This window comes from Kogia breviceps, chromosome X (genome assembly GCF_026419965.1).
Source record: "Kogia breviceps isolate mKogBre1 chromosome X, mKogBre1 haplotype 1, whole genome shotgun sequence".
Taxonomy (NCBI): domain Eukaryota; kingdom Metazoa; phylum Chordata; class Mammalia; order Artiodactyla; family Physeteridae; genus Kogia; species Kogia breviceps.
This window is the reverse complement of record NC_081330.1, coordinates 91,302,582-91,316,137: the sequence shown is the minus strand read 5'-3', so window position 1 is coordinate 91,316,137 and position 13,556 is coordinate 91,302,582. Positions and strand designations below refer to the sequence as shown.

The 13,556-nt window shown below is 42.0% G+C and overlaps 1 protein-coding gene across 5 annotated transcripts in view; it reads right to left on the bottom strand.

Moving 5' to 3' along the window:
* Positions 1-4,699: 4,699 nt before the first annotated feature.
* The window catches only part of SHROOM4 (shroom family member 4), a 208,813-nt gene continuing 199,956 nt past the window's right edge, over positions 4,700-13,556 (bottom strand). For 3 of the 5 annotated variants that reach the window (XM_059049721.2, XM_067023017.1, XM_067023019.1), the window contains 2 exons: positions 10,360-10,629; positions 5,804-9,402 (listed from right to left, as the gene is read on the bottom strand). In XM_059049721.2, coding sequence (XP_058905704.1) covers positions 9,133-9,402; positions 10,360-10,629 — 540 coding nt within the window. In that variant the 3' untranslated portion in view covers positions 5,804-9,132. Of the gene's footprint in view, positions 9,403-10,359; positions 10,630-13,556 lie in introns of all 5 variants that reach the window. The other 2 variants (XM_067023018.1, XR_010838561.1) reach the window with 2 other exon arrangements.

The following is a 13,556-nucleotide window of genomic DNA, read 5'->3' as shown; positions in this document are numbered from 1 at the left end:
AGAGAGAGGTCCACAGGAGACAGATCACAAATGGCCTTGTATGCAAGTAGTCAGGACTTTATCCTGTGGGCAGTGAGGCCAATTAGAGGGACCTGGCCTTGTATGCCATTTGGGGGCCAGGTGTGGAGAGTGGTGTTACATGCACTCTATATTCAGAGCCTGGAGCTAGGAGGGGTATTACTTCTTTAATAACCCCAGAAGTATCCACTTCACAGACCTGACAATGGAGCTCTAGGTCTCAGAGGGAGGGCAGAGATGGCTCTAGGTCTAAGGGTCTGAGTGCCATTACAGCAAGGTCCAGAAAACATGTGATTTTCCTCATTTTCAGATTGTTCGGTAACAGACATGCTTTAGGCCATGTTTGTCAAAACCGGATTTGTCTGATTCTTACAACAGGCTTACTTAATAGCTACCAGGCTGTGTGAAAGTGACCAAAATTATGTTCTAAATGCATTGCATTATCTAATTTACCCACAGTCTCATTACTCTTCTCTATCTGCCTCTCCTCACTCTTACCATTGCCTACTTTTCTGAAAGAAAAATAGTTTCCCTATTTGTAAAAGGTGTTTAAATATATAGTCATGTATGAAACTTCTAAACAGTGGCTATTTAAGCTTAGCCAAAATAAGAGATCTCTCTCAATTAGAAGTTATCATTTATGGTATCTACTAATGGGTTTGGTCTGCCAGTTTACCTCTCTCAAACTAAAAAATGTGGACAAATCAGGGTACAGATGATTTTTCCAGCACTTTGACTTATTCACATTTAACCTAATGCATTTTCAAGTTGGAAAGATTTGTCACTCATGGCCTTTTCCCAAATTATTTCCTCTGTAAAAAATATGACCAACTCAGCACCCAAAGAAGTGAGTTCCATTAATTATCCTTTTTAGATGGAAAATCAGTAGCTGACAGGAAAATGGAAATTCAAACCATGTTGTTTCACTCAGTTAGCAGCAGTGAGCAAATCCAGGATGAAGGGACATATTTAAGAAACAGTTTACAAACAGAGCATGGTCTTTTAAGATTTACATTGCCTAGTAGCAGAGAGGCTTTTGCCAGAATGCTTTAGCCTGTGGCTATGTTTGAACCATGCACAAAATGGGCATTAGTTCCATGTGATATAAGTTAGTTGTCTTTATTAATAGTGGAATTCAACCTTTCTGTCTAAACCATCTTTAAATCCAACTTCTTCAGGGACAGGGGTTTGCCATCCTTTTGCTAGGCATTTAAAAAAATCCCATTACAAATTCCATTCAGTCAGAAAATAAGAATATCACTGTTAAAAATTAACATTAAAATATTTTAGTTATTACAGTAGGAAAGAGAGTCATGAATTTAACCTATTGCTAATAGCTGTGGAATCAAGGAAAATTCTGTTTTGTCTTGCTCTACTAGGGTAAAAAAATGATTATGTGTGTATAATTCTATATATAAAGTATTATGTAATTATCTCATTAGGATGGAAGCCTCATGAAGGTGGACAATTTGCCTGTTTGGTTCACTTCTGAATCTCTATTTAGTAAAGTGTTTTAAAGTCACAGAGATGTTGTAAGGATTAAATGAGAATTTTTGTTTAAAATTGTATATCTAGCTAGAAAAATATAGTGGCACATATGTAAAGGTGCCTAACCTAGGGTAAGGAACTCAATGACATTTAAGTTGACACCAAATCTAAAGAGGAAGTTTGAGGAGAAGTAGATTTCCCTAAGCCGTCCTCAAATTGGAGCCCAAGTAGTCCACAGGCAAAATAATTCTTTCCCTACTGCTCTGAATGGGGTATGTTCTTAGGAATATAGGGGGTCATCTTGCAGGCAGCTAATAGATGGCATTGTTCCCATCAGATGGTAGTATTGAGCCTGCCAGAAAATTCTACTTACCATGAGGACCTCCTTAGTCTGAAACATTTTCTCTGCAAGTCCGAGGAAATCTTGACCTGGTTCACAGAGCAGGGTGGGTGAGGAAGTGAACTACCTTTTACTGAGGACCTACTACATGCCTAGCTTTACCAAGGATCTCATTTGTTTCCTACTTTAGCTTTATAGTAACCATTAGTATTCACTGAGTACTTACTGTATGCTAGGCACTATTCTAAGCACTTTACACAGATTAACTCAATAATTCTTCACACCAACCCAAGGAAGTGTAAGTATTTTTGTTACCTCCAATGGACAGAAGAGGATAACCACACACAGAGGAGTTAAATATGCTCATGGTCACACAACTTGTTAGTGGTGGAGACAGTATTCAAAACCAGGGGGTGTGGGTTCCAGTGTCTAGGCTTTAAACTGCCTCCCTAGAGAAGGATTATTATCCTCATTATTACAGAGGAGCTTAAAGCTCCATAAATGAAATGACTTCCCCAGGTCACCTTAACAGAGCTGTCTGACTCCAAAGCTGAGGGTGCTTTACTTTTCCTTATATGGTTTTGCTTCAGTTTCACCTCAATAAAAATAATAAATCTAGCAGCTAATCTTTATTGAATGCTTACTGTATGGCAGGCATTATTTTAGGTGCTTCATATGGAATATCTCATTTAATCTTCATAACACTTTGAGGTAGTGCTTTTTATTAGCCCCCCTTTTAGAGATGAAGCTTGAGAAGGGTCAAGTAACTTGTATAGGTGACATAGTAAGTTGGTGGACTCAGGATCTAAAACCTGATTTATTTGCCTAAAGAGTTGAAGTCCTTATCTACTCTACCATATTCCCTGCCTAGAAAGATTGCCCTCTTCCCCAATAGGTCCCATCCCTACTATTCCTGCTGAAGTCATGAGATAGAGCTGAGACTACTCTTACTTCTTGTGTTGCTGGGTCTGCCAAGTCTGCAAGGGGAAGGGTATAATGACAAGCTCCCTCCCAAAACACAAATTGTGTGAATATTGTATCTTTCAGGCTCAGGCATGAACTACATGCTTACCATCAATTCAGATTTTTGTCAATAGGAATGAGACTGACAGAAATAGGCCAAAGTGTTTTTCTTTTGTTAAAAAGCACTTTTATTGGGAAATAATTCATATACCATACAGCTCACTCATTTAAAGTGTACAATTCAATGGTTTATGGTATATTCACAGAGTTGGGCAACACTGATGACAATCTAATTTTAGAATATTTTCATCACCCCAAAAAGAAACCCCATGCCCATTAGCAATCATTCCTCATTTCTCCCAGACCACCAGCCTTTGGCAACCACTAATCTGCTTTCAGCCTCTGTAGCTTTGCCTATTCTAGACATTTCATATAAATGGAATCATACAATATGTGACCTTTTGTGACTGGCTTCTTTCACTTAGCATAACATTTTCAAGGTTCATCCATGTTGTGGCAGGTATCAGTACCTCATTCCTTTTAATGGCTGAATAATATCCCAACAAAGTTTGTTTATCCCTTCCTCAGCTGATGGACATTTAGGTTGTTTCTACTTTATGGCTGTTATGAATAATGCAGCTTTGAACATTTGTGTACATGTTTTTGTTTGAATGCCTGTTTTCAATTCTCTTGGCTATATGCCTAGGAGTGGTATTGCTAAGTCATATGGAAACTCTGTTTAGCATTTAAAGAAACTGTCAAATTGTTTTCCAATATGGCCACATCATTTTACATTTTATCCACCAACAATGTATGTGTTTCAATTTCTCCATATGCTCACCAACACTTGTTATTGTTTGCCTTTTCTATTACAGCCATCATAGTCAGTATGAACTGGTATCTCATTGTGGTTTTGATTTGTATTTCCTTAGTGTTGAGTATTTTTCCCTGTGATTATTGGTCGTTTGCATATATTCTTTGGAGAAACGTCTATTCTGATAAAAAGAAAAAGTCTTTGCCCATTTTTAATTTGTTATTTTTGCATTGTAAGAGTTCTTTATGTGTTCTGAATAAAAGCCCAATATTAGATACTTTTCCAATTATGTGGATTGTCTTTTCACTTTCTTGATGGTATTGTTTGCAGCACGAAAGTTTAAAGTTTTGATGTATTCCAATTTATTTATATTTTTGTCACTTGTGCTTTTGGAGTTCTACTTAAGTAATCATTGCCTAACCCAATGTCAGGAAGATTTATTCCTATGTTTTCTTCTAAGAATTTTGTAATTTTAATGCTTACATTTAGCTTTATAATCCATTTCAAATTAATTTTGTTGTGTGGTGTAAGGAAGAGATCCAACTTCATTCTTTTCCATGTGGATACCCAGTTGTCCCTGCATCATCTGTTGACAGACTATTCTTTCTCCATTTTATTGTCTTGGCACCATTATTGAAAATTAAGTGACCATAAATATGAGGGTTTATTTCTGTACTCTCAATGTTATTCCATTTATTTATATGTCTATCCTTGTACATATACTGTCTTGATTACTGTAGCTCTGTAGTGAGATTTGATTTTGAAATTAAGAAGTGTGAGTCCTCCAATTATGTTATTTTTAAAGATTGTTTTGACTATTCTGGGTCCCTTGAAATTCCATATGAATTTTAGGTTTGACTTTTCCATTTATGCGAAGAAACCAGCTGGGATTCTCATAAGGATTGCACTGAATCTGTGGGTCAATTGGGGAGTATTGTGATCTAAACAATATTAACTCTTCCAATTGATGAACATAGAGTGCCTTTATTTAGATTTTAAAAAATTTGTTTCAACAATGTTTTTAGTTTTCATATACTTCTTTTGTTAAATGTATTTCTAAGTATTTTATTCTTTTTGATGCTACTATAAATTAAATTGTTTTCAGATTGTTCATTGTTAGTGTATAAAAACAGAAGTGATTTTATATATCAGTCTTGTATCCTGAGACCTTGCTAAACTCATTTAGGCAGGTAGTTGTGAGCAATATGAGAAGAGCAAGAATGTGTCTGGGTTGGAAAAGAATGAATTGAGTAAATCAGGACTCGAATGATGGTTACTATGTACTGAGCCTGTTTGTGATAAACTGGTGCTTCTCAACTTTTAATATGCATGTGAATCTCCTGGGAGTCTAGTTAAAATGCAGACTATTATCATTGGGTTTCGAGTGGAGCCTGGGATTCTGCCTTTCTAACAAACAACCTCTTAGTATATAGCTGGTGGCTATCATTTATTATTTTTAAGCCACAACAGTCTTGTAAGATGCATATTATTGTTTCCATTTTACAGATAAGAAAATGAACTCAGATGTTGAGCAAATAAGCCAGATTCATAGAACAAGAAGTAAGTTGCAGAATCAGGATATGAACACAGTTCACTTCAATACCCAAACTGGGCTCTTTCCACTCTACTGCACTGGATATCTGGAATAGGAGGAGATCAGTTGGGATATCAATAATGTATGGATGGGGGGGCAAGTAAGATTTTCAGGGTCAAAGGAGCTCCCTGGAGTATATTTGGGTCTAAATCTTGAGGTTATCTTGGAAAGCTGATCAGTGACTAAGAGTAAAGGTGTGAGACTGAACTATCAGGTAGAAGTCAGATGATACTAGTAGAGAGAACTCAAGATAGGAGGAGGTCTAGAAAGTGGCTCACCTCTGATCAGGATAGACTCCAGAACTGGACTCTGTATACTGCTGAGGTCTACACTTGAGATCATGCCTATTGTTGACTCTTCCTGAATTCTCAGTTATTGTACTGGGAATAATGAATGGTGTAGCATCAATGCTATCCCTGAGGGGCCAGAGTAAGGGTTTAGGGATGTAGGTAAGGCTCTGATCATATGGTTACCTATGAAAGACTAGGGATAGGTGACCAAATTCCTTTCCAATACTTTTCAGCAGAATATTATGGAATTTCCATGACCTTAGTCAAAACACGTGAGATAATTTTTTTTTTGTCCTTAGCACCTTTTATTGAAGTATGACCCTTGATGACAATCTGGCAGGCATATCAATGTCAGCCAAGAAGGGAGTGGTGGAGGACACAAATGCAGAAACAATAAGATTCAGAAAAATAATAGTTTCACATGGGATAGATGACCCCCCCAACATTTGTACAACAAACACTGGTTCTTTCTCTATAGAAATTGCCCCCTGCCCCACCCCCCTCTAAAGACCTACTAATCTTCAAAGAATACAATATGCTGTTACAGAAATATTATTGGCATAGACAACTCCTTTGGCAAAGATAGAGGGAGACATCAAGCTCCGGACAGGAGGAAGTGGCCAGAAATGTGCCCAGCTTCCTCCATTTAGGGCCTGCTACTGGCAGAGCAGCACCTTTAGGGAGGCTGGGGTTAAGGCTGTGGCTCCAGTGCCCCTCGGCAGCGTTTTGGCACATGAGGTGAAATGGAAAACAGAACCTGAACCTGGCTTTGAAAGAGGCTTTTCATCTTTTCACCCTCTCCGTTCCTCAGCTTCCAGTCTCTCACTTTCTAGGGCTTTTTCTTTTCAGTGTCTCTGTCCTTTCTCTTGGCTTCCCCTTGAGCATTTACTGCTCTGCCCTGGATGAGTCTGCAGCTGGTGGGACTCAAGGAGACACTCAATTACCCAGAGTCCCTTACACTGATTCCTCTCTAAATTTCAACCAGTGTGCTTACACGTTACCCACTGTGGCCTGTATGGGGAAATCCCTTGCCTTGCCTTCCAAACTGCTACTCCCTGGCAGGCCTTGGTGGAGGGCTGAGCACAGGAAATGAGAACGAGGGCAAGAGATACTGCATCTCAAGTAATACTGGCGGCTTTGCAGTGCTATCACTCACGATGGGCCTGCCACGTCAGCATTGTGGGGCATCTGTGCCTGTCTGGTAGTTCACCTTTGTCTGCCGAGCTTCACTGCTCAATATAGTATTAAGTGCTTTGGAAACTGTCCCTCCGTGTGAAAATGAGCATTCTTGTACTCTGATCCCAACTTTAGAATAATTGGAGGTGGGATAAGGGACACAAATAACAAAGTCAATAGTACTTTTAGTCTGATAAGCTTAAGATACAATCATTCTAATGCTGACTAGAAAAGCCCAGACCATGGTCATGGTGTCCAGGTAAGCGGCCACTTTTTTCCCTGGGCTATATTCCCAAAAAGCTGTTCTGGTAAAAAATATATATATATATTAGAATGATGGACTACATTGGCCTCATCCTCCCCAATACAGGACATCTCCGCCTGCTCACTGTTTAAGAGCCTGTTTTAAAAACAACAAAAAAACCAAAAAACACAATAAAAACAAAAAAACCCAAAAAGATGGCAACCACAGCCTCTATTCAAAGCATTCCCCCATCTCATGCAACCTTGGCTTAGGTAAACCTAGCCCTTTATAAGCCATCAGCCTTCCTGAATAGAGTAGAATCCTCCACTTGATGGGAGAATGGCAGGTTGACATTTTAACAGTGGTTCTGACAGCAGCAGTGTACTAAGAGCATACTCAGGGCACCCCTCCCCACAGGACACCCTGCTGGCCAAGGTTCTTCCATTGTTTCCAAATACAATGAAGAGGAAACGGAAGCTAGCAACCAGTATTTGTAGCAGCAGTAAAGTTCCCTGGCAAATTCTTTGGTTGAATGAGGCACCCCTGCTGCTACAGTTAACCTCCAAAGACCCTGAGGAACTGAGCAGTAACTAGAAGCGATGCCAGTGCCGGGTTGGCTGCACAGGGCTGTGCAATACCAAGCATGGGCCCCAGTTATCAAAGAACAGAAGACTGAGCTGGGTAACAGGGCAGCATCTGGCCACAACTCCCTTCCTGCCATCACCCACCTGAGGGCTTTTCCAGGATAGAAACTGGCTACCGGTGGCCACAGCAGCAGCATTCATTATTTGTGTGCCTAAGATCCCGGCTGGACTATAACTTGCTCTGGGGGGCTGGCCCTGGCTGGAGCTTCCAGTGAATTTCGGTTCCTCGAGCCAGCCCACAGGATAAGAAAACAATTAGATAGAGGAGCTCTTCCTGAGCTCACCTCTACACCTTCCTTAGCTTGGAAATGGTAGAGAAATGGGTGAACCTTTGTCCCTTTCAGATTTCTTTGGTTTCAAGAAAAAAGAATAAGCAGTTGAAGCCTGTTGGGGAACTCTAAGCTCATGGTCATCCAGACTTCAAGGGAAGTATATGGCCAGGCCACAGTGGGGAAACTCTGAGTTCAAAGTGAGAACTCCTTCCTTAGATACTTGTTAGCTATGGTGGGAAGAATTCAAGGCCTTGGCACTTGCTTACCTAGCCATGGTGAATTCAGGATGATCTGCAGAAAATGCTTTCCTTCTGGGCTAACTTTTCCCTCTCCAACTCCCCTCTTCTTACCTTATTAGTTAAAAAAGAAAAAAAAAACATCAAGACATAAAAATAAATAAAATCAAAAGGCCATTTAAAATATAACAACCCCCTCCCCCCAATAATAAAACATGTATCCAGAAGTCAGCTTTAGTAGAGCTATTCATGGCCCATAGTGTGAAGCCCTTAGGGTAGGCACCTGTAACTCCCAGCAGTGAAACGGCAAGATGAAACAGGAAGTGGTAGGCCAAAGTCTTAGGACAGGAGGAGGGCCACACTAGCTGGGGCTGAAGATAGGCCTCCTCCCCCTCAACTAGATAATGGGGAAGGCAGGGGTAGAGCCAGTTTGTTTAAGCATAGCTCCTTCTAGCAGGGCATCAGGCGATTCCCAACCTTTGCTCACATTCTGTTAAACGTCATTGCTCCTTCTGTGCTTCCTACTGCAAAGCTGGGGTGAGGCCCTGAAGCTGGTGGCAGGTGAATGCCCTCAAGACGGCCAGATCTCTGTGGGAAATGGCTGGGCCACGAGCCCTGGGGAACAGTGGAGCTGCACAGGCAACTTCTCTCTGAGACTTCAAAGGCTGATGATGGTGTGGGTGGGTGGCTGAGTACATGATGTTCCTGGTGTCCTAGTACAAAGAATAATGAAGGCACTTTGTTGGTCCTGTGTGTGGTGAGTGCTTGGCCGTGCAAACTGTGGGAAGGAGAGTGTGGTTGTATGATCACACTTTGCTGCAGCTCCTGCTTCTTGCTTCTACTCCCTTGGGTAGAAGCTTGGGGCCTCCCCAGGTCCTCTTAGCTGGTTGGGAACACTGCTAGGTTAAGGGGCAGTGAGAGACAGCCAGGGTAGAGAATATGGAACAAACTGCTAACTAACTGTTATCTACTTGCTAACAAAGTGCTAACAAGGATTGAAAGCGCTTCCCATTATGGCGGGGCAGGGATGGTGTAGGCAGTCTGCTGGTGGAATTAGAAATTACTGGGCCCCAGGAGTAGGCTCTCCCTGAGACATTTGAGTTGCTCTTCCCCGAGCTTGATCTTCTCTTCCAGCTCTCGCTGTTCAATGATGAGAGCAGATTTCATCTTCACAAAGTGCTGGTAATCTTGGAGCTGGTCCTGAGGCAGATAGCGGGAGACCATACCAAACACCAGCTTCTCCCGGCGCTCCATGTGCTCCTTCAGCTCCTTGGCATCTGCCAACTGCCCTGTCAGCTGTTGCTTCTTCTCTATCAGCACCAACTGGGGAAGCAGAAGACCAATAAGGGCTATCCCAATGACCAGTCATCTGCCCGACCCAGTGCTCCACCAGTGATGCTCCCACAAAGCCACTAGCCCCTCTGCTCAGTGATCAGTCCTAGATTTCTTGCCCTGAAGTCCACCTTCACACAAAAGCCTTTCTTTCCTGTAGCAAGGGGAGGATAAACATGACAGCAATTCTGGATGGGGGATGAGCAATCGCCTCTTTCTATCTCTAAATTGTTGTTAATCTGTGGACCACCACTGGGATTGGGGTGGGGGAAGGCTCCGACAAAGCCAGCTCGTACACCTTCCATATGGTAAAAAAAAAAAAAAAAAAAAAAAAAAAAAAAAAAAAAAAAAAAATCGCTGTGACGATGCTTTCAAAACAGTGTGTGTCTCTGTGTGAGTGTGTGTGTGTATGTGTGTGTGTGTATGTATCCATGTGTGTATGCACAAGCATATGTGCCTTTCACCGTGGGTTCAAATTTGTATCCAAGAACCACTTGGATAGAAAAAGGTAATGCCATTTGGGTTCAGGAATTATGCAGAGTGTCCCAACCTATGAAATTGACAGACTCCCAATCTCAACTACTTGCTACTATTACTACTACTATTACTACTACTACTGGCAGCTAGCAATGATTTAGTGTTTATCTTGTTCCAGGCTCTGTTTTAAGTCATTAACATGGATTATCCAATTTAAGTTTCACAACCCCATGAGGTAGGTAGTGCGTTTACCCTATTTTTAAAGGGATGGAGACAGAGTGAGGTTAAGTGAATTGCCCACAATCACACAGTTACTTAATGGTAAAGCCAGAATTTCCACTTAAAAGCCAGTGCCCACACTCTTCACACTATGCTCTGCTGCCTCCAGACTAGCCAAACTTGAAAGAGGGATCCCTGGGAAGAAGCAGATGGCACTTCCCTCCATCCATACCCTGGAGACCTCAACCCTACCTTCTCCTGGTTGGCCTCTGAATCGATGCTGTTGAGAGCATTTTCCACACGGGCCAGTCGACCAGAGAGTGACAGCAACAGGTTGACTACTTTGTCCAGGTCCCCAATAAACAAACGGTATTTTTCAAACTCATTGGATTTGCAGACGGCTTTTAGGTTGGTCTCCACCTCCTCCCCAAGGGCAGAATTGGCAGTGATGTCCTCCAGCAATCCTCGCTGGGCCTCCTGCAGGACAGAAAGTTTTCTGCCAATGCTTTCGATGAGCTGAATCTAGGAGAAATAAACAGGAGAAGCAAAGGATGAGAATGGGGACTGACAGAAACGGATCTGTCCCTGGAACCGCTGTTTTGAGATCTAAATAACCCAAGGCGGGCTCTACCCTAGTCACTGGAAACAAAGGAAACCTGAGCAAGTCATGAGCAATTCCAGTTTTCTGGACAGACACCTTCTTTCCCATCTCTTCAGATCTGCTAGGAATCTCTGTCACCACCAAACTTCTTGGCATTAGATAAGTGGTACCCATTGGCTAGTTCTCGTTTGCCAAATGTAACTTACTAAATACTTGCTGAGGCTATTTAATAAACAGGAATGCTTGTGAGAGCATAGGTAAGAAAAGCACTGCCATCAAGTGTTTGCCTATTACTTCATTCATTCTCCTTCAATCCATTTCAGTACCTCTGATGTTGATGACACTGTGCCAGATCTTCCCCCACTCAGCTTGGCTCTTGAGGCCTTTTGGATAAAAGTGTGAGTCCTGGAGTCACAATGACTAGGTTTGACTGCTAGCTCTGCCACTTCCTAGCTGTGTGACCTTAGGTGAATTTCTGTATGGAGTTTTACTTTCTTTATCTGAAGAATGGGGTAACTGCAGTACCTACTTCATTGAATTGTAATAAGGGTTCAATGAGATAATGCATGCCAAGGGTTTAGCACAGACTAAGTGTTCAATAAAAGCAGCTGCTATGATTATGATTCAGTCTGGACTCACCCTACCATTCTAATCTCACTCCTCAGAACCTCTGAGGATTAGCCCCTCATGCTGTGTCCACAACACTCATTCTTATATTCCTGATTTGCTTATGCAGTTCTGCCAGCTCTTTATCTCTTCCTTCACTTTGGCTATTCCAGTTCTTTCTTCAGAGCCCAGCTTTGCCCCTACCCTCCCTGCTGGAAGCCCCTGCCCCCATAACTTCTCTCTCAATGATCTCTTTCTTTTCTAAACTCTCCAGTCTTTTAGAATGAGAACGCTTGAGTGTAATTTGAGGTTGTTCACTTTCTGTTTCCTGTGTGTGCATCTGATCCCTCTCCTACTACTGATTGTAAGTTTCTCAAGGGAAGGACTGCTTGTGTCTTCTGATTTGTCTCCCCTATAGGTGTAACGAGTTGTGGGACTGCACTCACAGGAAGGTAGTGTGGTAGAGTGGAGTTTTAGAGTCAGAGATGCCTGGATTCCAATTCCACCTCCTCCAAACTGTGTGACCTTGGGCAAGATACCCAATCCCACTGAGACTTCTGTTTCCTCATCTGTAAATTGGAGAAGTGCCCCCCACCAACCTTCCATTGTTGTGAGGGTTAGATGAGATCATAGAAGTAAAGTACTTAGTATTGTGCCTGGCACATTAAGTGCTCAATATATGTTTATTGATGCTGTTACTACTACTACTATTACTACTACCACCACCACCACCACCACCTGGCACTCTGAGCTAATGGATACCTGTCTAGCTGCAAGGTCCTGACAAGAATAGACCTGTCCCAGGTTGCTCCCAGCCTTTGCAGTCAGTATTGCATTATGGTCAATGGCATGGACTCTAGTGCCAGATTACCTGGGTTTGAACCCCAGCTCTGCCACAAAGTAATGGTGTAAACTTGAGCAAGTTACTCAACCTCTCTGTGCCTCAATTTCACCATCTAAAAGATGGGGTAACAATATTACTTACCTCATAGTGTTGTTATGAGAATGAAATGAGTTAATACATACTACATGCTTAGAATAGTGTCTTCTATATAGGAAGTATGCTTCAGTGTTTTATTACTATTCCTGCTCAGGCACTCTGGGAGCATAAGCTTGTAGTTATGTAGAGTACATTCTTTTCTCGTCCTTTATTTAGAGATGTCCGAGGTGACAAAGGACAAGAGAGCCTGCTCTGGGTCTGGGCCAGGTGTCGTAATTCAGAACTGGTCAAAAGTCAGGAGCTCACCATGACATTAGTGTAAAGTGTAATAGGTTTACATTTAGGGAAATTTCCAAAACCCACTGGAAATTAAGGATCAATGATATGAACGAGGCAACACAATTAGATGCCAAGAAGCTCCCAGTTATATCCGCACTCTCTGCTTTCCCAAACAAAACTCAGTGCCAGCGACAAGGGAGGGCTGGGGGCCAAATGATCAACTTGGAAAATCACCTACCTACCCCCAGCTCTTAGGTCCCATAGATCTGGAAGGAAGAAAGTAGACAGAGCCCTTTGTTTCTCAGCACTTGGGCTTTATAACCTGAACTTCAACTCTGGGGAAAGGGTAGTGGATAGAGCTGTGGAGTCATCACAGACCCAGCTAGACCTGAGTGGCTTTTCTGGGATATTGCAAATTGGTGACCTTCCTCACTAATTTTCCTCAGAGACAAAAACTGTCTTAGCCCACCCACAATCACTTCAAGTCACTATCTGCTGTTCTGTGCTTTGCCATTTCTGATCATGTCTTTCTTCTCCTCATCAGACATCTATTAGGTTTGCTCCTAATAAAAAAAAAATCCTAAGTGAGCCAGGAGCAGCCCTGTCATACTTAGGAAACATGGAATCCAAGGAAGCAGGCACCTGGATCAATAAAACTTTGATGCCACCATGCTTCCTATTCTTTCCCTGACATTTTGCTTCAGATTGGAACGTGGTGGGGGTCTCTTGCAAGTGGCCTTGAGCTTTGGTACAGGTCATGTCCTGAATAAGAAATATGGGCAGAAGAGCAATTTGCATTGAGTTCAGATGTCTACAAAGTGGTAAACTGGGCCTTTGAGGTTGCCATGGAAACCCTATTTGCTTAGGAAATAAAAGGGGTAAGTGCAGGGAGGGCAAAGTGATTCCAGGAATTTGATTAGAAACCCAGGCTAGTGGTACTTAGAGGAAGAAAGGGGAGGCTTCAGAACAACATCATCTCCATTTATCTATTTTAGTACTTTTAAGAGATGATTGACTATCCTT